A 23,766-nucleotide genomic window follows, 5' to 3' on the forward strand; every position below is an offset into this window, starting at 1 on the left:
GCCTAGGTACATAAAGCAGGACTTTCTCTTTTGGTTTTCCTGTATCTACTAGCTCTATGTTATTTGCTTTGGCACAAAAAATAAGATACAGCTGACAAATCTGTAGTTCTACAAGTCACACCTGGAACCTAGATACTGACAATGTTTGACACTTTCAATTTCTGCAACACCAGCATTAATTTAGGCAGCAGGTTAGGCACCAGCGTTTACTGAGCAGTTATTTCATATTTGTAGCCCTTTAAAACTTCTGAGGAACATCTGGAAATATGCTACCATTTGTTTTAATGTTTTATTCTTAAAATTTTTCTTCTGGTACTTCACTCTGAGGCGCGATCTCTCCTTACCATTCTCCCTTCTTTATTGCCCCATTTCCTTGGGCTCCATTTTTACCTCAGTCATGTATAAAGGCTGGTAGCATTCTATAAAATTTTCTTTGTCCTAATATTAATCATGTTAATATTTAGCTTGTGCTATTTATTACTTTCTCATCTGGTCCTTACTTTCACTTTTGATTTCTAAGAAATTCTACTATGAAGAAATTCCTTTACTCTGCAGTTTAACCAGGTTGATTTTAGCATGTTTTCCTTCAATCATTTTTTTTTCTTTTTAGTGATGTATGCTTTACTTTCAGCCACTTGATGCTGAAAACTATGAAATAAAGTTGGTGAACAGAAGATGCCTCTTGCAATATAACTTATGACGAGGATTATGACCCAGTACCGTCATGAAAACTTCAGAACTCTGCTTGCTAATCATAAAGCGATACTACAGAAGCACTTACCAGAGAGTGTGGTGGTGGCTAATGGCACTGTCATCAGCGTTTAGCACATCCTGGGCACGGCAGACTTTCCATGCCTTGTGATGCTGGAGAGGCTTCCCTCCCATATAGTTCCTTCCAAGTCTCAGCAGTGTGGTTGCAACCAAACAAAAGGTTTTGTTTGTTTGGACTAATCCTACTCACAAATCTCAGCAGGATCTTTGAGAAAATCTCCCTATAAGATTAAACAGGATGTTTGTGAGAATTTTCATCAAGACTCACATCAAGACTTAAAGTGGGTGTGCTAGGATCTCATCATTTTTTTTTTCAGTGTTCCATTCCAAGGCAGTTTGCCATATCACTCTTCTTGTTGTATGAGATGATGATTGTGCATGTTAAATATGATGCTAATTTAGAACTAGTCAAGGACTAAACAAAGAAACTAAGGTTCATAAGGATAATATTTACGGGTTATTATTATAATGTAAAAATTGAGTAGATGATTATGAAATATATTGTATGTATATCTTGAAAATCAACTGCTTACAGAATATCTCCTTTGGAAGTAAATGTTTAAAAGGTCTTCTCGTCAAATATCATAGGACATGCCTCTTGGGGCTGGCCATAGGGAATGGTAAATAGATACAAGTTAAAAAATGCAGTGTGAAAGAAATTCTGTCCATGATTACAAGAACAATTGGCTGGCAAAGAAGAGTTTTATTTCAATTCAAAGATGATTTGGGACAAAAACTTAGGGATGATGTAAAAATTCTTATTATAACCTTCTCTTCTGCCCAAGTCCATGAATTAAGACAGAATATAAGGGAGGGTGTGCGAGATCAGCTTTTCTTTATGGGAAGGGCTATGAGGTGAGGACTAAAATAGCTGCTATGAATAGGGAACATAGCAAAGATCAACATGGTGATCTGAGGAGACAGGTTTTCTTAACAGTAAGTGTGATATCCCAGTTTATGCAATTCCATATAATTTTGGGAAAGTGAAACGCTGTTGCGATGTGTGCACAAATAAGTTTAACACACAAAGCTGTACTTACTGTCATTGCAAAACTGACAATTACCATCACACAGCACAATTACCAAAAGTTCTACACCAATTCCAGCTACAGGAATAATACCACTACTGGGTATTCCCACTATTTGATCGTGCTATTCTGCACTGCTGGTCTGCTATCCTCTCTATGAGGATTTCAAAATATTCATGCACATGCTCTAATCATGTATTTCTACACTTGAACAAAAGAATGCTAATAAAAATGTGCACAGTAACATGAAAAGCTTAACAGTTGCCTGGAGAGTTAAGGAACACATGTCCAAATGTACATTACCCTTTGCTTAGGCTGCTTTCCCAAAACACAACTTGTCATACAGGATTCAGAGGAGCCATAATTTGCAAGACCTTCTTTCAGCGTATGGAATAACTATTCACACGATCCCCAGTCCAAAGCTATCAATGGTTTAGTCTCAGATTTCTCAGAAGAAATAAGTTGTGGCAGGATCAAGCAATTGACCCAGGAACTAAACAGGATTTAAGTTCATCTAAAATTACAGCCCCCAAGGCCTGTACTCCAATCCACCTCATCTAAGAAATACCTAAAATTTACTATGTGCCTGCTTAGGGCACTGCATCAAAACATGCCTTCCAGATCCAACTGCCGTGCTTCAGGAAAGACTGTCAGAGCTCGGTGCCTCACTGCAAAAGCAGGGTAGATCTGCACCTCTGCACAGGCAGACCTGCAGGCATCACAAGAACTTGCAAGACAAATGCATAGTATTAGGGAGTTCAAGGGCTGCTTAGCCATTTTGCTGAAGTTTTTGCATTGCTGTTTTGGACTTACATACCCAAACATCTTGGTTTTGCTGAGAGCATCCTTTCTTTCAATCTGATCTAAAGCCAGTCTCAGCTCACTGGAATCCCTGAAAACTCAAAACCAAGTTTGCACAAGTATGACCCAAACCAATTACATAAATAAAGGACAGCAGAGTTTTTGGTGTTACCTATATTGAGCATGCCCAAGAGCAAGGAAATATTGTAGATGCAGGTGAGTTGTCCTCTATCTGGAGGAAAATTAGTAAGATTTAAAAGGCCACTTCTGTACTCCTTTACCTGGCAAATATCTTCCATGTGATAATATTTGAAACTATGGTTTCAGGATTATTAACCACCTCATATGCCAGTAACCATTACTTTTACTGGAAAGTTAAATTATAGGGAATGTTTGAAGAGTAAAACTAGAAAAGGTGGTCCTAATCTAAGTAAATTGGGAGGACAAACTGAAATTTTAAAATCTATACAATCTGTAAACCAGATGGCTCAGAGGGGAATTTAATTGTAATACATAAAATCTAATATGCTGCAGACACAGTCAATCCAGGTTACTATTTTTCCCCTAAAACAGATATTGCAGCAAGAGGACATACTGTAAATTGAAATTACAGAAGAACTCTAAGACACGGGGAAGCAATTTTTTCCTTAACTAAAAAATATTCTGCAAGACAAATCTACAGAAAAAAACCCACTGCAGTCTTCCAGAAACAATCAAATGTTATTATACAGGAAAGCTGGGATAGAAAAGCATGCCTTAATTTGTCAGCTGTTTTGCATTAAATCCAAATTTTTTAGGCCATTATATTTTTTCATACTGTGCATACATGTAAACAGAGAAATTCAATTGTGTGACAGTTTGGAGACACAATAAAGAATTGCAATAAAAAGAGAAAATATAAAAGGTTGTGTGAGGGAGATGATATTTATTTATTTTCTGGAATAAAATTTATTTGAGGAAACTAAGAGTATGGCTACGTGGAAATGTGCAAACAGCCACAACCTTACTCAGCCTGTGCTCTAAGCTAGCTGGGAACATGCCAGATTTGGTCCAGCGCTGTATAACCAGACAGTGTGTTCGAGGTAAAAAGTTCTGCTGCGAGATCTGTCTGCATCCATCTTTGTAGACATGCCCTAAGTGAAAAAAAAAGATAAAAAATCTCAGTTTGCATATACTCTGTGAAAAATTCCTAGTGCTTGGCAGCTAAAATCTCCAAGGATTCCTCTGCATTAAACAAGCGCTATTCTTGGGCTGAGCAGGATTCACTGCAATTTTCTCTGCAGTTGTTCCTCCTACCATCTAGCAGGGAAAATACTCCTCCAGGGAGCCTGCAGGTTACTCCCTGGTGCTTGGGGAAGGATAAAAAAAAGGGTGACGAACCCAGAACTGTTGGTCACAGGGACGGGGCACACATGAGACCAAACCTGTAGTAAACACGAGGTATGGAGGGCAGAAAGGCTGTGTCCGGGATGGCATGGCCAGGAGGCATCTGGCCAGACTGCCCGAAACCACGGACCCCAGGAGCAGGGGGCCCAGTCCGGACTCTGAGCGCTTCTCTGCCACCATCAGCTGGCTCTGAAACTCCCTCAAACATGTGGGCTTTCTCCCCCTCACGCCCATGTGTGACGGGCATGTGGCGACACTATACTTCTTGTAGCTGTTCTCTTGCTTCAGAAATGGCGTTATTGCAGGGCCCCGAGGGCACCCACAGGCCTGACTGGCCCTGCCTGGCCTGCCCCAGGGCTCCCCCACCCTGCCCATGGCCAGGACCCCATTTCAGCCCCACGACAGCCCGCATCCCAGCCTGGCCTCAGCCCATCCCCAGGGAGATGCCCGACGCCCCAGGGCTGGGGCTGCACCAGGCTGCCTGCTCCCTGGCTGGGGCATGGGACGGGCCCTGGCTGACAGGCCCTGGCTGACAGGCCCTGCCCTACCCCAGCCCCCAGGGAGTCACCAGCTCCCAGGGTGCCATGGCTGTTCTGTGCATCAAAAGGTTTTGAGTGTAAAACCTCTGCATATTGACCCTGCCTGCAGTAGTATCACTATTACACAGGGAATTTCATTTTTCTTTTGTAAAAAGGATCCTAGGACTGATCAAGTATTCGCAGCGCTCTTGTTAATGAGAGCTACAGCCTTTCAGCACATGTGGGTGTGCCTGGTACAGGCTGCCATCTCAGCATGCGCCCAGAGTCGTACCTGCCCACGAGCACCCTTGTAAATCCTTCAGCCCATCCTAAGCAGTGACCTCAGCTGAGCACAGAGCGTCCAACAACAACAGCACCAACACCACAGGCGCTACAGCCACAGATTTTCACCCAGGCTACAGCCAGCGTCGTGGTGAAGCAGCACAGTCATGGGCGCAGTGCTTAAATCCATTTTCCACTTACACTGTATGAGGAAACATAAATTGCAAGTAAATGTCTTATTTTCCTGTATTCAACTCTATTAATGTCATTTCTCAGAATTATAGTCATTACCTAGAAAAGAAAAAAAACCCAAATGTGCAAGACTGAAAACCCTTTGTAGCAACATCCATCCACTACTGTTTATGAAGATGAGGTTCCATTGAAATAATAAACTTATTTACAGAAGAACAGATGAGGTCAGACAGTTGTCTCTTCTTCAAAACTCCATAGAAAGGAAATGTTTTCTCAGTTCTTTAATTGATGGAAATTTATTACTAACATTTGCTAAGTAGAAATTTGAGAGGAGTTTCTATTTAATTATTTTTCCTAAATGCCTCATGGACTACTGTCTGAGGAACAACATGCATGGAAAAGCATTCAAGAAGCACCTGAAAGAAAAGAGCAAAGACTTAAGTTTTTACTCATATGGCTCAGGGAGAAAGGATTGAGAAACACTATTTTCAAGCCTGTTTGTGGACACCCAGCAAAAATTTAAACAGACTATTCAAGAATTGGCCTGCAGTAATAATAGTGATAGTTCCTAAAGAGCCACAAACTAATACAAGGACACATGTGAGACATAAAGGGATTCAAATTAGTCCTGTCAGACCTTTAGCGAAACTGCATCTTTTCCCTTTTCTATTGAATTTTTTCTCTCTGACAAATGTCAAATCGGCACAGTTTACCATTCGTAGAAAGGGAATTTGAGTTTTACAGTCCATATGCACAGATGTTTAATTTTTGACTTAGGTGACTATCCCCACTGTCTAACAGTGGGATGAATCTATGGAAGTATAGACCTCAGTGGTTCTACTTGTGTGAACAGACCTGTGATCTGCCACACGGACATGCACAGCAGTCCAAATTTAGCTAGCCTAGATTCCTCTACCTGTGTTTCCTGCTAGCTGCTTGGAGGCCTTCAGGGGCACCTAGCCAGTGGGAAACATTAGATTAAGGAATTTATGTGGAATTGAAGCCATCCGAATCTGGGCCAATGTCTTATCACTACTGCATCTGTAGAAGTGCTTCTCAGGAAATTCGTTCTACCTATTCCTTTTCTTCAGCTATTTTGATCATTTATGTGCACTAGTTCATTCCCCAACTGTCCAATAATATGTAACAATCGCAAAAGCAGCATGGTAAATCACAGCAATGTAGCACAGATCAAGTCTTCAAAACAAATTCCTGCACATTCATTAAAAAACTTGACAGTATGTTCCGCAAAGCTGGTAAAGCCAGTAAGGTGGTGCTGTTTATAGCAACATGGCTAATCAATGCACACGCATCTTTTCCTGCAAGGTTGCTCAAAGTAATTAGTAACAGTGATACAGGGAATTAGAAAGCAAAACTGAAAAATAGCGGGTATCAGCTACAAACCACTCAAACATAAGGACAGCAGGGTACAGAAAATTCTTGGCTAGAAGATACTTTCTTCATGGGGGATTTTAGCTGCTCATAAATCTGTTGGGAAACAGATACATCCAAGCATGCTGTGTCAAAGAGAGAATTTCATCATTTGCAAAAAAAGGCAAAACTGGCCTAGATCTAATTCTTACTGAGAGGATGGAGTTGCCTGAGGATATGAAAATAAAGGAATGTCCTGGAGCCAAGGACCATAAGCTGTTTAAATTTAGTATGGCAAATCATGGATCCATTGCAGAGTACAAAGACAAATGAGGAAACTTATATTAAGACATCGAAACTAAGTTCTTCACCATTTCAAAGTCAATATCAATGTTGTCATTGACTTCAAGGGGTTCAGAATTTCATTTCTGATTAATAAAATGCATGAAAGATGATTGAGGAAGTATATTAAAATCTTCCTCTTTTCTACTGCTCTTAAACAAAGAAGCGGCCAATGTTGCTCACAAGAAAAGAGCCTGAAGTTTGGTAAAATAAATACAAAATTCTACTGAAATTAGAAGATAACCAAATTAGATTACTTTATAGCCAACAGAACATCCTCTATCACTGTAGAATAAAAGTAGTAAAAGAAAAGAATAAAAAAGAAATGTTTAGGGGCTGTGAGAACAAAAAAGATTTAAAGTGTTCCTAAAACTCCTAATAAGAAAGAAAGTCTTTTCAATAGAAAAGGAAGATTACATTAATAACAATTCAGAATTATAAAGATGATGAACTATTATTTAAAAATATGCCCTTAACAATAATAAAAATGAAAAAGAATGGAAGACAGTAAAGATAAATGTGAACAATTAACAAAGAGGGCTTTGTATTAATTGACTCTTACAAAAGAGCAGATAAGAGCATGTTTCACAGATTTGAACACAGCTGAGTCAGCCCTCCTTAATGTTATTGTCCTCTGATATTAAGAGATTCTGCAAACATGTTTTGTACCCTTGACAAATATTTGCTGAAAAGCTACTGGAAGAAAGGAGGAAGTTTGTCTACAAGAAAATTGCAGGAAGCCTAGCAATTACCTTCTACTTAGATTAATCACTGAAGTCTTTGTCCTGGAACTCACAGCTCAGTATCTCAGTTTAGGTATCCAGAGGCACATGTATGTCTTTCGAAGAGTCAAGCCTACTAAAAAAATAGAACGAATAATAAATAAACCTCTTATCAAGGCAGCAACAGTTAAGAGAATGACTGTAAGGAATAAAACTTGCCAAAGTACTCGACATTAGGGTTGCTAGGTATCTCTGTGTGTTAAATTTAGGATCAAATAGACAATCAGGAGAATGCCACTGTGAAAAAAGAGCAAAATCACAAAGGAAAGCAGCCAATTTCTAGAAACTAAATATTTCTGGAGAATCCTTTAAATCATAGAATCATAGAATGGTTTGGGTTGGAAGGGACCTTAAAAATCATCTAGTTCCAACCCCCCTGCCATGGGCAGGGACATCCTCCACTAGACCAGGTTGCTCAAAGCCCCATCCAATGTGGTCTTGAACACTTCCAGGGATGGGGCATCCACAGCTTCTCTGGGAAACCTGTTCCAGTTCCTCACCACCCTCACAGTAAAGAATTTCTTCCTAATATCTAACCTATTTAGCTGAAGTCCATTCCCCCTTTTCTTATCCCTGCATCCCCTTGTAAACAGTCCCTCTCCAGCTTTCCTGTAGGCCCCCTTTAGGTATTGGAAGGCTGCTCTGAGGTGTCCCCAGAGCCTTCTTTTCTCCAGGCTGAACAACCCCAACTCTCTCAGCCTGTCTTCATAGGAGAGGTGCTCCAGCCCTCTGATCATCTTCGTGGCCCTCCTCTGGACTTGCTCCAACAGGTCCACGTCCTTCTTATGCTGGGGACCCCAGAGCTGGATGCAGTACTCCGGGTGGAGTCTCAGGAGAGCAGAGTAGAGGGGGAGAATCACCTCTCTCGAAATGCTGGTCATGCTTCTTTAGATGCAGCCCAGAACATGGTTGGCTTTCTGGGCTGCAAGCGCACACTGCTGGGTCATGTTGAGTTTCTCATCAGCCAACACCCCCAAGCCCTTCTCCTCAGGGCTGCTCTCAGTCCATTCTCTGCCCAGCCTGTAGTTCTGCCTGGGATTGCCCCAACCCATGTGCAGGACCTTGCACTTGGCTTTGTTGAACTTCATGAGGTTTGCATGGGCCCACCTCTCAAGCCTGTCAAGGTCCCTCGGGATGGCATGCCTTCCCTCCAGCATGTTGACCGCACCACACAGGTTGGTGTCATCAGCAAACTTGCTGAGGGTGCACTCAGTCTGACTGTCCATGTCACTGACAAAGATGTTAAACAGTGCTGATCCCAATACTGACCCCTGAGGAATGCCACTCGTCACTGATCTGCACTTGGACATCGAGCAGTTGACCACAACTCTTTGAGTGCGACTGTCCAGCCAATTCCTTATCCACCAAGTGGTCCATCCATCAAATCCACGTGTCTTGAATTTAGAGACCAGGATGTCCAATAAGAAACCATCATTTAGACGATGATGATGATGATGATGATGGTGGTGGTGGTGGTGGTGGTGAAAGCTTCTTTCTCTGCTGTCTTTCTGTCTGTAAATAAATTTGGTTCCAGCATTTTAATGACAGGAACTATTGTTTGCCTTGTTTTCTAACAGCCTCTCTTTTCTTATCGGTTTAGGCATTAACAGTCAGGAATCTGTTAATCTGCAGAGCATGATTTAGCTTGATTAACATTAACAATGTATCACTTCTTCTTTACTGGTTGACTTACTGAGAGGGAAATTTAATGAACTCTTCACCTGGCTTTGTTATCCACCTTTTGTCTTGGTTTAAAATGTAATGAAAAGCGCACAAAGCGGTCTTCCACTTTTACAAATGAGAAGGCTCCTCAGCTCAGCGTGATCAGGCGCCACTGTCACAGGAGTGATGTTGAACTGAAACAGCAGCAGCTCCCAGCCTCAAGAAAAGCCACTGCAGGCACAGAAGGGGACATGCTTCCTATCCCCAGCTCACCCCCCTCCCCAAGGCCATAACAGGACTATAACTGCGTGACATGGGAAGAGACAGGTATCCATGTATTTATTAGTATATATTATGGAGACACCTACTCTTGCTCTTGCATTCCCCCACCCCAAGCTCTTCCAGTACCACCACTAACCAAGCTCTTTCATTTGGGAAGCCCTGCTATAATTTCACTGCAATGGAGCAGAAAGATACACTCCTTCAACTTGAATTTTATAAATATTGTGGTCTGCAAACACAGCAACCGATTCTGACAAATTCTCAGTCCTCCTTCAAGCCAGGTTCATCCAATCCAAATTGTAATTACACGTAGCCAGGAAAGTCATACTGTACCATTATTAACTTGGACTAATCTTGCAAAACAGTTCTCATCGAAACACAAATAGTCAGTGTGCTGTGCAGGAGGGCTGCTGATAAATAACACTGGGACTCAAGTAAAGCTTCTCCAGAAATAATCTACAATATGACAAAATGAAGGCTACAGAGTCATTGAGATATTAAATATGAAAGACCTTTCCGATTTACTTACAGCATTCAGTATAACGGATTTATTAGCAGTTCCTATCTTTATGGTAAATGATGCATAAATGATGGCAAAGGTGTACAAGAGAACTGTATAAAGACTCTTGCAGAGTGAATAAATTGGTTGAGTGCCAGCTTTTCTAAGGGTGAATGGTTCCACTGACTTGTTTAGGGCATATCATGCAATGATGGATGTAAAATTACAACATTTTAGAATGCCAGCAGTTCAAGGGAAGATTCCAAATTTATGAGGGACAACACTCTTATTCTAATAAACCAAACACGTGGCCTCAGCCTCTCCCTGCAGGAGAATCATTTTTCTATTCCAAGGCAGGAGAGGTGGAACAAAGCACCTTGTATGCACAAGAGCTTGATTTGACTGTGTAAAGCTGACGCTCAGCTGAAGACCAGACAAAAGACTTATTTTTTTGTTTTGTTTTCACAGTTGTACCTGCGTATTTTTAAAGCAATCATTTCCACGTGTAATAATGCCATTTTGAAACGAGACCAGCATTTTCGGTGAGCTTTTTGCAAAATTCCCGGCTTCATTTGCGCCATAGTCCATTGCCATTTCCACAGGGCTTTTATAATATACATAGGGAAAATGTCGATTCAAATTCAAAGACAGAGAATACCTTTTTTGATGAAGCATCCTGTATATCATGTACTAGCTGGAGGTGTTCTCCGCTGCTTGACAGGGAACAATGACATGACAAGCAGGGAGAGAAGAAGCTTTTAACCAGTTTAATGTGCAGAGAGTTGGCACTCACTGAAAAGTCATTTGCCTGTTTGCTATTTTTTCTAAGTATGTCTCTTTCCTTTGACTTGTCATTATTCCTGTAATATACAATTTTGTCTTCTGTTTGTAATTTTCTGCTGCAGTGATTCCAAAGGTTCAAAATAATCTCTTTCTATCTTACTAGAAACAAGATAAGCAAATGTGTATCTAAATAGTTTGCCTATTCCAAAACCTAAATGAGGTCCCATTTATTATACCTTTTGCTGCTGTACTTTTCTTACTGCTGCTGCAGAGGCCTTACATGAGTGTTACAGTGCTTGTGCTCTGTGCTTTTCATACTTTCCGGGAGTGATTTCAGCCAAAGGCTTCATAAAAGAAAATGGTTGAGATTTTTTTCTAAATGGCAATCTGTTAAGCACTGCTCTGTGGACAAAAAAAAGTCAGAAAGTCATTGCCCTTTTCTTCTGGGAGAGAGAATTAGTCTATTAAATGCAAGGCAACACAGAATTCTACTTGAAGCTAAATAACATATTTTGAGCTGTTATCAGGCACATTACATGACATTAAAGATAAAATTTGAGAATCGGTGGAGTTTCTACCATTCTTGCACGCAGTTTATTTTTCAAGTTAAGCTTTCAAATATTGAAAGTTCACATTCAGTGCCTTGATCAAAAATGATAAATGAACTACTGAATTAGAAGAAGATGCTGCTATTATTTTAACCAGTAAACTAACTCAGGGTTAATCTGGGTGTTATTTAGCCTATTGAAAGTGTTTTGAGTGAACATATGGTTCCTATTGTGAAATCAAGGCACAGTTTTAACTATGAATATAGATAATTACCCTTTGGACTTTAAACATTTATATGTGTCACGTTATGTTGGAGCATTTTTCATGGTCAATAGGTTGAAAGGTTATAGAGTCGAAAATGTAAATTGAGTGTGTTTGAGTAAAAGTATCCAGTGTAATGATAGTACAATTCACTACTGCTCTCTCTTGGAAAGACGTGGTAATAACACTCAGTGAGCATGAGCAATCTAACAGGCTATTTATTTAAATACAGATTGTTGTGGTAAAAGATTTTAGTATGAGAATTACAGGAATTCAACCATAGTATATATTGCTAGAAAATCCCTGGTTACTGGAGCTTAATTTGATGTATATACACAGTATATTTGGGGGCCTAATTATAATGCTAACAATAAAACCTTTAAATAAACTACGCGTGTATGTGTGTGCGTGTGAGCGTGTGCACACGCGCCTTAGAGCCGGGAGTATCGCTATATCCCCACCAATACATTCTGCTCTTGATTTAGGCTTGAAAGCGTGTTTAGTTATACTCCCTGAGTGTAGCCCTTGGCAACGTCCCCTTCCAAGGAGCCAGACGTTAAGCCTGCGCTGAGGATGGCTGAAGGACCCAGCGAGTATGTGCAAGGAGTACTAATGTCCTGACTGCGCAGCAGCTGACTCGCAGCAGCCCCACCGCCATGCATCTGCCAGGGCACCCCCATCGGCCCGGGACACCACCCCATCAGGGGCTCTGACAGCCTCTGGGTAACACCCCAGTATGGATGTACCCGGCTGTTAACTGTAGAATGCCTGTGCTATCTCTGTTGAACTTCCAGCCGTCGACAACCTGGGAAACGCATGACCCACACCAGCTTTAATCAAAATTAGTTAATTATTTATAAATCATTAATAATTTTGGAGTATTTAATATGCATTAACAAACACAGAGTAAGTCATTAGACCACAAACAGATGTTACAGGAAAACCAAGGACTTCCCAAAAAACCTAGAAATAAAATGTTTATTCTTGTGATTACTCTTCTATGTATGTTAATTTTCTTTTGTTTTGTTTTAAATATATATTTCTACGCATTATATCAGATTTTGCAAGAGAATACAGCCTTTCTCCATGCACACTAAAGAGCAACGAAATCCCTTTTTTCCCTGCCCACACGTGCGCTTTATGTAATGGGAGCCATTTTAATTACAGCACATCTCTATCCCTGCGATTTCCCATTTCCAGAAACACACACACAAAAAGCATTTTTCAGTAATTTCTAGAAGTGTGCATATTCAAAATATCCTTTGATTACTCTTTACACCATTGAACCGCATCCAAAACTGCTTCACTTATCTATTGCTTTCCATGGCAACCTGGGTTTTAGCGCTTTCCCACATCGTTTTCTAACTTCTGAAGAATTACTTCTTTCCTTCCTTCGCTTCCATCATAGGTGGTCTCTCCGTGTCACTGTCCCTCTGGGAACCATGCAGTGAGGTTATTGCTAATATCTAGTAACTCTTCCTCAGTAATGGCAATTAGCAAAAACTCATTGCTCCGTGAAAAGTCCCAAATACCCACATTTCGGGGTGTTACCAGGATAAAATGTTAAACTATTAATATTTTTTTCATAGATTTTTAAAAGTTGGGAATTTTTTTCATTGGAAGATATGGGGGGTTTTGAGGATTTTCACGTAAATATATAATTTTATTTGTTTCAAGTCAGCTCAATCTTAAACCATGAGGCCCTACAGTATTGCTGTTTTGGCATCTAACAGACTCTTTAGCTGGACTTCAACTTGTGATAAGCCCCAGCTGCTGAGTGGCCAATGGATTGCGCTATTTAAAAGATTAATTTCCACGAATCCATGTGCAGTTTATGAAATGCAGTTTCTGAAATGTTTTGGATCAGTTCAGGTAGCAAGCATTTTTATTTTGGATGAACTGACATGTAACATGATATTATCTTCCGGATAGAAAAATTGAATCTCATTGGCCTACTTGAACTGCGTCAGTGCCACGGAACTGCCGTGTGCTGCTAAAAATGCTAAGGTGAAGAATTATTGAGCAGCTTTCCCAACTATTACCATTACTGCTCTTTACTGTTGGTGCTACAGTAATACTAAGAGGCACAAGCTGAGAGCAAGGCTATATTTTGTTAGACATTGTAAATATATATAATAGGAGATCTTTGCCAAGAGAGTTTAGAGTATCTGTGGAGAAGATAAGGCTGAGGAGGGGGAGTGCAAGAAATTGAAGGCTGGAGCAGGCCAATGGCAGAACCAGAAATAGGAAACTTTTATTTTATTGTTGTTTTCTTTTTAAACCTCAATTTGTTATTCCCTCAAAATCAGCCCTTTTTGCTTCTTTTAAAAAATTCATTTTATTCATTGTCTGTCTTTGTGTCGCTCTGCCTTTTTCTGTGTCCCTCCTTTCCTTCTTTTCCTTTCTCCCTCCCTTCTTGATTACTTAGTCTGAAAATCATTCTCCTAAAACATTGAGTTGTACCATCACATTTAATCTATTCTCTTTAGGTTTTTATATCAACTCTTGGAGCAGTATATACACCTGCTTTCTAAGGAAGTCTGTCTTTGTTATTCTATTCCTATATAAAGTTTTCATTTTTCCCTGCTGTTTTTATCTTTGTGTGCAGACAGGACTTTAGATTCCTTGATTAGAGATGTGCATAACTCTTGGGGAAAAAGAAAAAAAAAATCCCTGAAGATTTTATAACCCAATGGTGGAGAAAACAAATTACCATGCTTTTCTTCTACTGGGGAAAGGGAAGAAAGGAGCTACCAGTGCTCTCCAGAAGCTGTGCCTTCCCACCAGCTGGTGTTGGAGGTGAGCCTAGGAAGAGGTGACAACTGCTTTTTGTCTCTGCACTTTGAATGGGATTTCTGGCGAATATTACATTTACATAGAAACGACTGCTGCATGGAAATATACTTTCAAACATGCTGGAAACCTTTTTTGCTTGTGAATTTTCAAGTCACTTAAGTGACCACCGTATTTTAGATCACACAGAACAGAAAGTCTCCCAGAAGCTGGCCTTGGCCTGCCTGTTACTGTTTGTGTCTCTCTGTGAGGCCTCAAGCTGCAGCTGAAAAAATACAGAAAATGGGGCCACTACACGTTTTTAATCCCCCCTCTTCCTTTTACCAAAAAGATCTACTTTTTTTGCCATGCAAATACTCATTCCTATTTCTCTTCTAATAAGCTTATCTTGCTCATAGTTTGACTAAGCTCATGTTGTATTCAAAACTCAAAGTTTCCTAATTAAAGTCCAATTCCAGTATTCCTCCTTAGATATTCAGAGCTTCTGCACACTGTGAAGAAAGATATTTTTAGAAAATACGGGCCACTTAATTCCCGTTAAGTTTTCTCTAACAGATGGTATAGTTATTTGATTTATGCATTCACCTTCACGTGGCCCTGCTGACTGCCAGGTTTTTTTAAACCTCCAAAATTCTTTTTTGTTATGCACTGAAACTTCAACCTTTCCACTGCATGAAATATTAGTTTTACTTAGAAAATCTAACTGCGTGCAATTTTCATGTTACTGAAATTGTGCACGGTCTGGTGATTAATTGTATTGTCTTGATCACAGCCTCAGCCTGATGTTCAGGGCTCATTACGGCGGGAGGAATTCAGCAGAACAGGAATCTTAACCAGGTGTGGCTTATTAAAGTGGCAGCGCCCAATTTAAAGACCATAAAGGATTTGTATCAAAATTGATGCTTTTAGCTACTTTCCCCTCCCAGGATCGTAGAGATGTAATACAAAAAGGACAATGTAGCTTGCTCATGAAAATCACTCACATCCATCATGTGAAAAAGCTGCTCAGATCTGTTCCTCCCTTGAGTGGGAAGAGTTGCAATATACCTTTAGTGCAGCACATTCATACCAAACATCTTCAAAACTTTCCTTAGTTTGACATAGATTACAGTTCCGAACGCACGGTTTGCATTATGTACTGAATCATGTATTTCTCATCTCTCAGGAAAATGTTTTTCTTTCCTCTGAAGATGCCCTTACAGCATCAGTACAAATACTGAGGAGAGGTAAATCTTGTAGGAAGCTATCGACAGCATTTATCTTCACTTCAACCCAGACTTCATATTTCCATTCCATATTTCATGCAGTCTAATCTGATGTGGGGAAAAACAGCAGGGGGGGGGGGACAAAAAAAAAAAAAAAAAAAGGAAACTTTTTACTACCAGGTGAACCTATCTCCACCCCAGTGTAAGTGCTGATCCCTCACAGCTGACACTAGTACGCTGGTGGTAAACTGTCAGGTGGCCAGCGAGGCTCATTACCTACCAGAAAAGCAAGGCACCTTGCTGTTTGTTCAAATGTTGGGAAGCTTTCAGAACAGAGAAGATTTAAGTGGGATCGTTGCCCCACTCCCAAGCTTCGGATAAACCATGTGAGTTGGGGGTGTTTTTGTTGCTGCTGTCGTGAGGAACTACAGCCTGATGCTTCTCTGCCTCAGAAATGTGAGTAAAACTTTGCACCTTCTCACAGCTATAGAAAGCAAAGTCTAGGTGAAGGGGCTAAATTTGAAATTGTAGTTTGCTGCCATTTCATTGTGCTTTGTTGGTGTCAGGTTAAAGTATCAAACGCAGCCATGCATTCATCAGTTGCAGCGTTTAAAGTAGCTGCTCCTTGCAGGTCAGTGCTGGTTTGTGCTTCCTTAAACCAACAAGTATTCTTCTACCATTAAGAATGGACTGGGCATGCTGTGAATCTTTCAAAAAAAAAAAAGACATCTGTGACATTGTTCATGACTACAGAGGATTTATCTGGTGACTTGATACCCCTTTTCTCATTGGATGTGCCACTGGAGTGCTTACAAGCAGAAAACAGCATGGGAACTCCACCACCTTAGTGTAAATATTGAGCGTTTAAAGATAATGACTATTATAAGACTAGTTTCCTTGTTATTAGGGAAAGCAAGGAAAGAAGCAAAATGTCTTTGAAATGAGATTGCAGCTTAATCCTCAGCAAATCCAGAACTTTACACAAGGTGATACTTTCCTTTTTTTGTATTCTGCATGCTTTAGCACTAGCCCTAAATGAGCTACAGACAAGCAAAGAGGACTACCTGTTCCACATCCATAGGAAGAGTAATCTGATGTGCTTTCAGTAGTTATTGAATGGGAGGAATATCATAATGAGAAGCAATTAATGGCAAGAAAGCCATTGGAAATGTAGGTTATCGTTTCAATGCCTTCTTGTCTTTACTCTCGTAAAGATTGTATTTGAAGTCTCTTAAATACTTAAAAATCATAGATGGGGTGGTATATGTTTTTTGAAGGAGGTTCATTCCTTATGTCGTGTATGTGACAAATGCTTTGATCCATTAACTACATGTGGCTGACCAAGAAGTTTGGCAGCGGATACTGCTTATCTGAAAAGAAGTAAGCCAGCGAGTGGAAGGTCAGCCGTGCCGATAGCTGTTGTTATGGGAAGCTCAAATAAGGAAGAGGGAGAAGGACAACGCCTGCTGAGAACAGCGAGTCTGACGTGGGCTGGTGAGAAAGGGAATTCCCAGCCAGCGAAGGCTGAAACAAAGGGAAGGTGCATGTCCTAGCAGGCTTTAAATAAAGGAGAGTAGACTTGAAAGCTTACACAGCTTCTGTGGAAGCAGGGCCTAAGGAATTAGTGACCCAGTCCAAAACAAATCCCACAGGAAAAGCAGCATTGTTGCAAAGCATAAGAGTATTATCTCAGTGAGCAAGAAGGGAATTGCAGGGGAAAGGCTGGCAAGGCGGTACGGTGAGCTGCCCTAAGGGGCAGCAATGCACTGCGTGCACGCGTTGCACCGCTTCGTTCCCATATGGAGTTGCTAACAGCGCAGTAAGATTGCGCGTCCTGCTCCCAAGCCTATCGTTCCTTATTCTTGTATGGGCTACTCCTTCTACTGCCTCGTAGTGACTCTGGAAATCTAGACTGTGGCTGGTGGTGTGGTATATGTTTCTTTAAGAAGGTGCTCTACAGAGATATCTTAGAATTAGCATGTGTATCATGAGACATAGAGGTTGCCATGGTAAGTACACATTTTTTAATTGAATAGCAGACTAATAGGCACATAAAACCTCCATAACTTGTTGGCACATAAATTACCTCTCCTGGGGCTGTAGGCAATTAAACATACTCCTTTTCTGAAATTCTTTCCAAGTCTTTTTCTCTGTTTTTGTTTAGATCAGAACCTCTCATATTTCTTTCCCTTTTTCCCTCAACAATGCTTCTTGGTTTTCTTTTGTCCCTTTTAGATTACTCTATCTGTCTTTCTCTCTCCTGCCTTCTCTTGAATGTCATACACTTCGCAGAGCAGGGTAAGAAAGAGCATATCAAGCTATAAAAGGGGTCTGGTTGATTTTTTTTTAATTATTATTATTTAAAAAGCATTATTCGGTAAATTTGGTATTCATGGAATTCTCTGAGTGCAAAATAGCGTGAGGCTTATATAATATTACTTGCCTATTTGGACAAATAAATAAAGTGGCCATTATATCCCAAAAAGTATGTTCAAATCAAATATATGCATTAATATACTACAATCTAAGTAGGTGTTTTAATAATCACCTTTATGCAGCTCCCCTAAGGCCACATGTTCTCCCCAGAACATACATTTACGAGATTTTGTAACTTTAGAAAACGAAGTAATGCTGCTGTAAATCTTGTTTGTTTCGTTTGCTTCATTTGAGCTATTCTGATTTGAACTGGCTGGCCCAGAGATCTTTTGATGTTATTCTCTTTGCTGACAATACTTTCCTCATTGGGCATGTTTTATTTTGCTCTTCCAGTGGTGTAATGAATACATCATTTACCTATGTGCTTTGTTTCAAAAGCAGGCATTGTCTCTAATCTCTTCAGCAATACAATAAATCACAAGCTGAGGCACTGCCTTCTCATTCCAGTTTTTAAAGATTTTTTCTTTTTTCCGGTTACACTGTTATAGAGAAGCAAATCGAGAGAAGGTTATTTGTACTTGCTCATACCTCAGCTATTTTTAGAACCCATATTGACAAATTTTCAACTAGACATTGTATTTCGTAAAGAGTGCTGCCCTGAAATCACTGTGGCTTGAACAATAAGAAAATTCAGGACTCCAGGGGGCCAACACAACAGGATATCCATAAGTAACAACGCCTACTTATCAACAAGGGGTGAGCTTAACAGTCTTGTTCCTGGCTGTGACAAACAGTGAGCAGAATTCCTAGCGAGCCAGAGAGCAGCGAATAAATGCACAAGATAACTCTGAAGAAAGATTAGGCGCGGCTGACTTGGTCTGTTCCTTTGCACAAATCAAGAGCAATTTAAAACAATAATGACTGATAGTTTTCCACAGACATCCTGACTTTTATCCTATTGCAGTACAGAGTTCATCCACCTTTGTTTTTTTGCTTTGATTTCGGTGTTCATTTTTTATGATGTTCATTTTTTATGATGAAAGTGGTCTTGTCTTGAAGGAACAGATGAGTAGTCTTTTTTCTTTCTTTTTGCTTTTTTTTTCTTTCCCGTGAGTAGTTCAAAGACACCTTTAACGGCTCGGAACAAAAGGAAATTATTGTACAGATCAAGGGATTACAAAGCAATGTTTTTACAGATTTAAAATAAAATATAAACAGCTGTTGAGAGATGAATGGCACAGAGACAGTTGTTGCCAATTCATTAATAATACCAACACAAAGCCACTCTGTTTATTATGTTTTTAACCCATGTTTGTCAATAGGGAAAACAGTCATAATTTGAACTTGTAAAAATAATGAATATATACCAGATAGGCTCAGTGTAGAGATTTGAGAATACCAGCATGACTAGTGTTTGCCATCTGTGTCTGTGTAATCAATATTTTCTAACAGTGTAATGAGAAATAGCTCATTTATATCCTTGCCCCTTTGGCCCAAACAATTAGTCACTGTTTGTAGCCTTGTAGGTTTGCCTGCTTTAGGAGGGGAATGGAGAATATGGGCAGTTGCATGTATTAGTGCAACCTGTCCCTAGTTGGAAGGAATTTACGCAAAGTGTGTTTTCTTGAACGTGACAAGAAACAAATGTGTTGCCGCCCTCCCTGGGCACGGAAAGCTTTGAGGCAGAGCTCGGTCGCTCAACTACTTCTCTCCTTGCTACTCTCACTTCCAGTCATATTCAGCCTGCCAAAGCGTCCCTCCCTACCGCCATTTCAGCATGGAGCTCCCTGACCACCTCCGCGGCTCCTGCAGCCCGTTGCTTTGGGTGGCAACTTCATGCGTTCCCTTTGACTGCAGGAAGGCAGTGGGGTGCTCCTCCCGGCACTCTGGAGGAGGGATGTTTAACAATCGCATGGGTGTAACCAAATCTGTGCCATTCAGTGGGAACTTTGATAGCTTCTGCTAGCACTTTACCATAGCAGAATTTCTTTGATGCAGACTATCCAGCACACTAGAAATGATGCTTTCTAATGGCGAAAAAACAGAGCATGGCAATGGTGATCAAGCTTGAGTTCTTAGTCATATGGCAAGTGCAAAGAGAAGAGACCTGAGACAAGCAGGGATAACGCTTCCTCATCTCTCGCTGAGGGCAATGGCGTTGCGTAAAGACTTGTAGCTAAACAGAAGATCCTGTGGGACTTGGAATATAGGACAACAAATTTTGTAATGGAGTGGTAAACTACATCAGGCCCTAATCTCACAGCTGTGTAACAGCTCTCTCACGTAGAAAGCACTTGATTTCAGTTTATGTTTATAGCAATTTTCAGGCTATAAACTGCAGGAATTAAGTTCTCAAATAGATGAGAACTTTCCTTTTTGCCAAAAAGGTCTCACTATCTCTCTGTACCTGTAAGGTATATAACAAATTGATAAACTACAATCTGAGAATGGTAAGTACAGTAGATAATAGTCCACTCTGCAGAGTTTTCTTCTCTTTGGAAAAAGCTTTCTATAATTGAATAGACTTATATGAAGCTTTCTATAGAATTTCCAAACTATCTGTCACTGTATGCTACAGAATTACAGCTTTCAGTTTTGGACAATCAATTCTGAAACTTTTGCAGTTTTTATTGACTAAAGTTGAAATCATACAGGTCTTTAGGTTTTAGTAAGCAAAGGCTTAGGCTGATGTTAATTGTGTCTGCTTCTCTCTTCCTAAAATGCCATTAAATCAGTTTATATATTCTCTAAATAATCTCCCAAGTGTCAGTGTTCTGGTTTCTTGAAAAGACCCTTACCAGTGTGCTGGTTTTGGCTGGGATAGAGTTAATTTTCATCATAGCAGCTACTATGGGGCTGTGTTTTGGGTTTGTGCTGAAAACAGTGTTGATAACACCGGGATGTTTTCGTTACTGCTGAGCAGTGCTTACACAGAGCCAAGGCCTTTTCTGCTTCTCACCCCACCCCACCAGTGAGTAGGCTGGGGGTGCACAAGGAGTTGGGAGGGGACACAGCTGGGACAGCTGACCCCAACTTACCAAAGGGATACTCCATATCATATGATGTCATGCTCAGCATATAAAGCTGGGGGAAGAAAGAGGAAGGGGAGGGGATGTTTGGAGTGATGGCGTTTGTCTTCCCAAGTAGCCATTACGTGTGATGGAGCCCTGCTGTCCTGGAGATGGCTGAACACCTGCCTGCCCATGGGAAGTGGTGAATGAATTCCTTGTCTTGCTTTGCTTGTGTGTGTGGCTTTTGCTTTACCGATTAAACTGCCTTTATCTCAACCCACAAGTTTTCTCACTTTTACACTTCCAATTCTCTCCCCCATCCCACGGGGGAGAGTGAGCAAGCGGCTGCGTGGGGCTGAGCTGCCAGCTGGGGTTAAACCACAACAGCCAGATATAACGACATTTAAGGAATCCAACAGTACAAGAAATATCAGCAAATGCATTGGGCTTTTTGTTTGTTTTGAACGTCTTGTCAATATTAAGACCATCTTCCTGGAGGAGCCTTACTGAGTTTTGAACACTTGTCACTGGCTCTCAGGTCCCTTCATTGCTGCAGCAACCAGCACAAAGGTAGCACAGGCTACTCTGTTTCATGCAGATTTACATGGTGGGCGATGAGAGCTATGTCCCTGCATGCCTCTGAGGGCATTACATTAACTCTTCAAAGGTTTTAGTTTAATGGTACTCTCATGGTGTATCCTCTCTGTCTCTTGCTCCTCTGTCAGGACTCCTTGAGATACCAGTGCGTTATCACAGAGCGGTGCTGCACCAGCCAGGTTGCTTTGGATGAGCTGTTAAACCATGCTCCTTCTCTAACCACTGCTGTTCTTGGCTAACAGAGGGCAGGTAAAACTTGGGCATTACTATTGTGACTGCTTTTGTTCTGGACAAAATAAGCCTATTGACGCTTTCTTCCATGTCTTTCAAATTAATACGTTTTTCATGCTGAAAATGTAGCTTTAAATCATAAAGTCTTTTTAAATATGCAAGGCCTGATCCTGATGTCTTTACTTATGCTGAATAGGACTTAAATAAGTTCTTTTGCTAACTTTCTATCCAGAATGAGAATCTGGCTCCTATCCCCTCCTGAGGAGGGGATGTATTCAATGAAAATTGCATATATTCAGGTTGAGTTAATTTGTTCAGAACCGGTGATAAGGTGGTACATATGCGTATGATGCACATATGTGAGCATAAGGCATGAACTGTCGATTACTATCGAGGACACTCTGATGCCAGTGCTGAACTTCCCAAAGGGATGTAAGAAGGAACATTAACTGTTTAAATGTGAACAAAATCTTGCTGCACAAAAGAATTAAGATACTTGCATCCAGACTCTCTAGACACCAAAGGACAATGCTCGTCTTGGTTTAGAATGAGATAATACAGACGGGAAGTGTAGGAAGAGGCAGTTAATATTTACCAAGCTGGATGATGTATTTATTTTATTTATTTACAAACTATTCCAGGTCTCATACTGCTGTTACTCATATTCTTAACAGTTTCTTTTCTGTGAGTAGTTCTGTTGTCCCCAGTGCGAGAGAGGACAGCAAATAGATCTTGAGCGCTTCATCAAAATTCCCTTTCTATCACCACTCAGCACTTCACTTGACTTAAATAAGCCAAATTAATGTGCCACGGGAGACTTAAAAAGCAGTTTTCTCCCCCTGCCCCCAGGTGTTTCTTCTGCTATAAAATAATTTAGCCATGTTTTATCAGCAACATTAATAGTAAATGCTTACTTGGTAATCCTTCCTGGGAGCATACATTTAGTATATCTACTAGCATGCAATTATGACTCTGATGGAAAGGTAAGTTTTCACTGATAAGATACCTGAGAAAGCCAAAATGTTGCTCTTGCTCTTATGGTGGCCTAAAATCCTCTATATCTATTAAGATGGGATAAATTTACAGTGAACTTCTGCTTGGACACATGCACTTAGTATAACCTCTTTCATTTACAATAGCAGTATATGTGTGCCTTGTTTTTGCAGTATTTACTTAAGACCTATTAGATGGAGCTGATTTATGGAAAAAACAGATCATCCATCTCCAGAAACCTAGATCCCCTCAAAATGCTTTACTTTTGAAGAGACTATTTTGGTATCTAACTTTTTCTTTTTTGGAAGCATAATCTGTGTCTAGAGTATAACGATTGCTACTTGAACCAGAGCTGTGTCGCTTTTTCTTTTGCTATGCCAGAAGTGGGCATTTGTAACCTAATTTTTTACCCAGCAAGTACCAGAAGGACAGGTCCAAATAGTGTGGATGCATTTAGTTTTCCATTGTAATGTAAGGACAGTGGTTTGCAAAGACTCAGGTTGGCTTCGTTTGGCTTGTATCTATATGCTTTTCTGCTTCATATAGTGAACTCTTTTTTTAGGTACCAAAGTATAAACATCAAAACAACAACAACAAAAAAATTAATGTATATGTGCTCTCAACTTCCTGTTTTCCTAGATTCAGTATTTAAATGTTTTGGATGCTGGATTTCTCTAGGCAATGTTTGGAAGTTTATCTGGTTAGAATAATTAATTGTGAAATGTCTCTGTTGCATAACTACACCAGAGGACATGTTTGTGCCATCTCCTGCACTTGCCCCTGATTAATTCTGAAGTGTGTGAATAAAAGTTACTGTGCAGGAAATCTTAACACTGGATTTAAAATGGTGTTAGCGTGAACAATTTTGGGGGAAGTTTTCCTTAGTGACCGCAGCCCACTATGTGATTTCCATGTAGTCTGATCTCCTGAACCCACGCGTGTTGCTGTGCCAAAATTTCTACAGCAGAAGCCGAGGAAATTGGCCTTTAGTATAAGGAGCAGTAGGTGTTTCTCCATCATGCAAAAGTGATGGTGATGATACAAGAGATCC

At 40.4% G+C, this 23,766-nt stretch overlaps 1 protein-coding gene across 2 annotated transcripts in view; it reads left to right on the top strand.

Moving 5' to 3' along the window:
* The first annotated feature begins 17,453 nt into the window (after nt 1-17,453).
* Nucleotides 17,454-23,766, top strand: part of ADGRL4 (adhesion G protein-coupled receptor L4) — a 162,263-nt gene continuing 155,950 nt past the window's right edge. The window contains exon 1 of one of the 2 annotated variants that reach the window (XM_054833349.1): nt 17,454-17,516. In XM_054833349.1, coding sequence (XP_054689324.1) covers nt 17,486-17,516 — 31 coding nt within the window. In that variant the 5' untranslated portion in view covers nt 17,454-17,485. The remainder of the gene's footprint in view (nt 17,517-23,766) is intronic. The other variant, XM_054833348.1, reaches the window with a different exon arrangement.

Source organism: Grus americana, chromosome 8 (assembly GCF_028858705.1).
Source record: "Grus americana isolate bGruAme1 chromosome 8, bGruAme1.mat, whole genome shotgun sequence".
Classification (NCBI taxonomy): Eukaryota; Metazoa; Chordata; class Aves; order Gruiformes; family Gruidae; genus Grus; species Grus americana.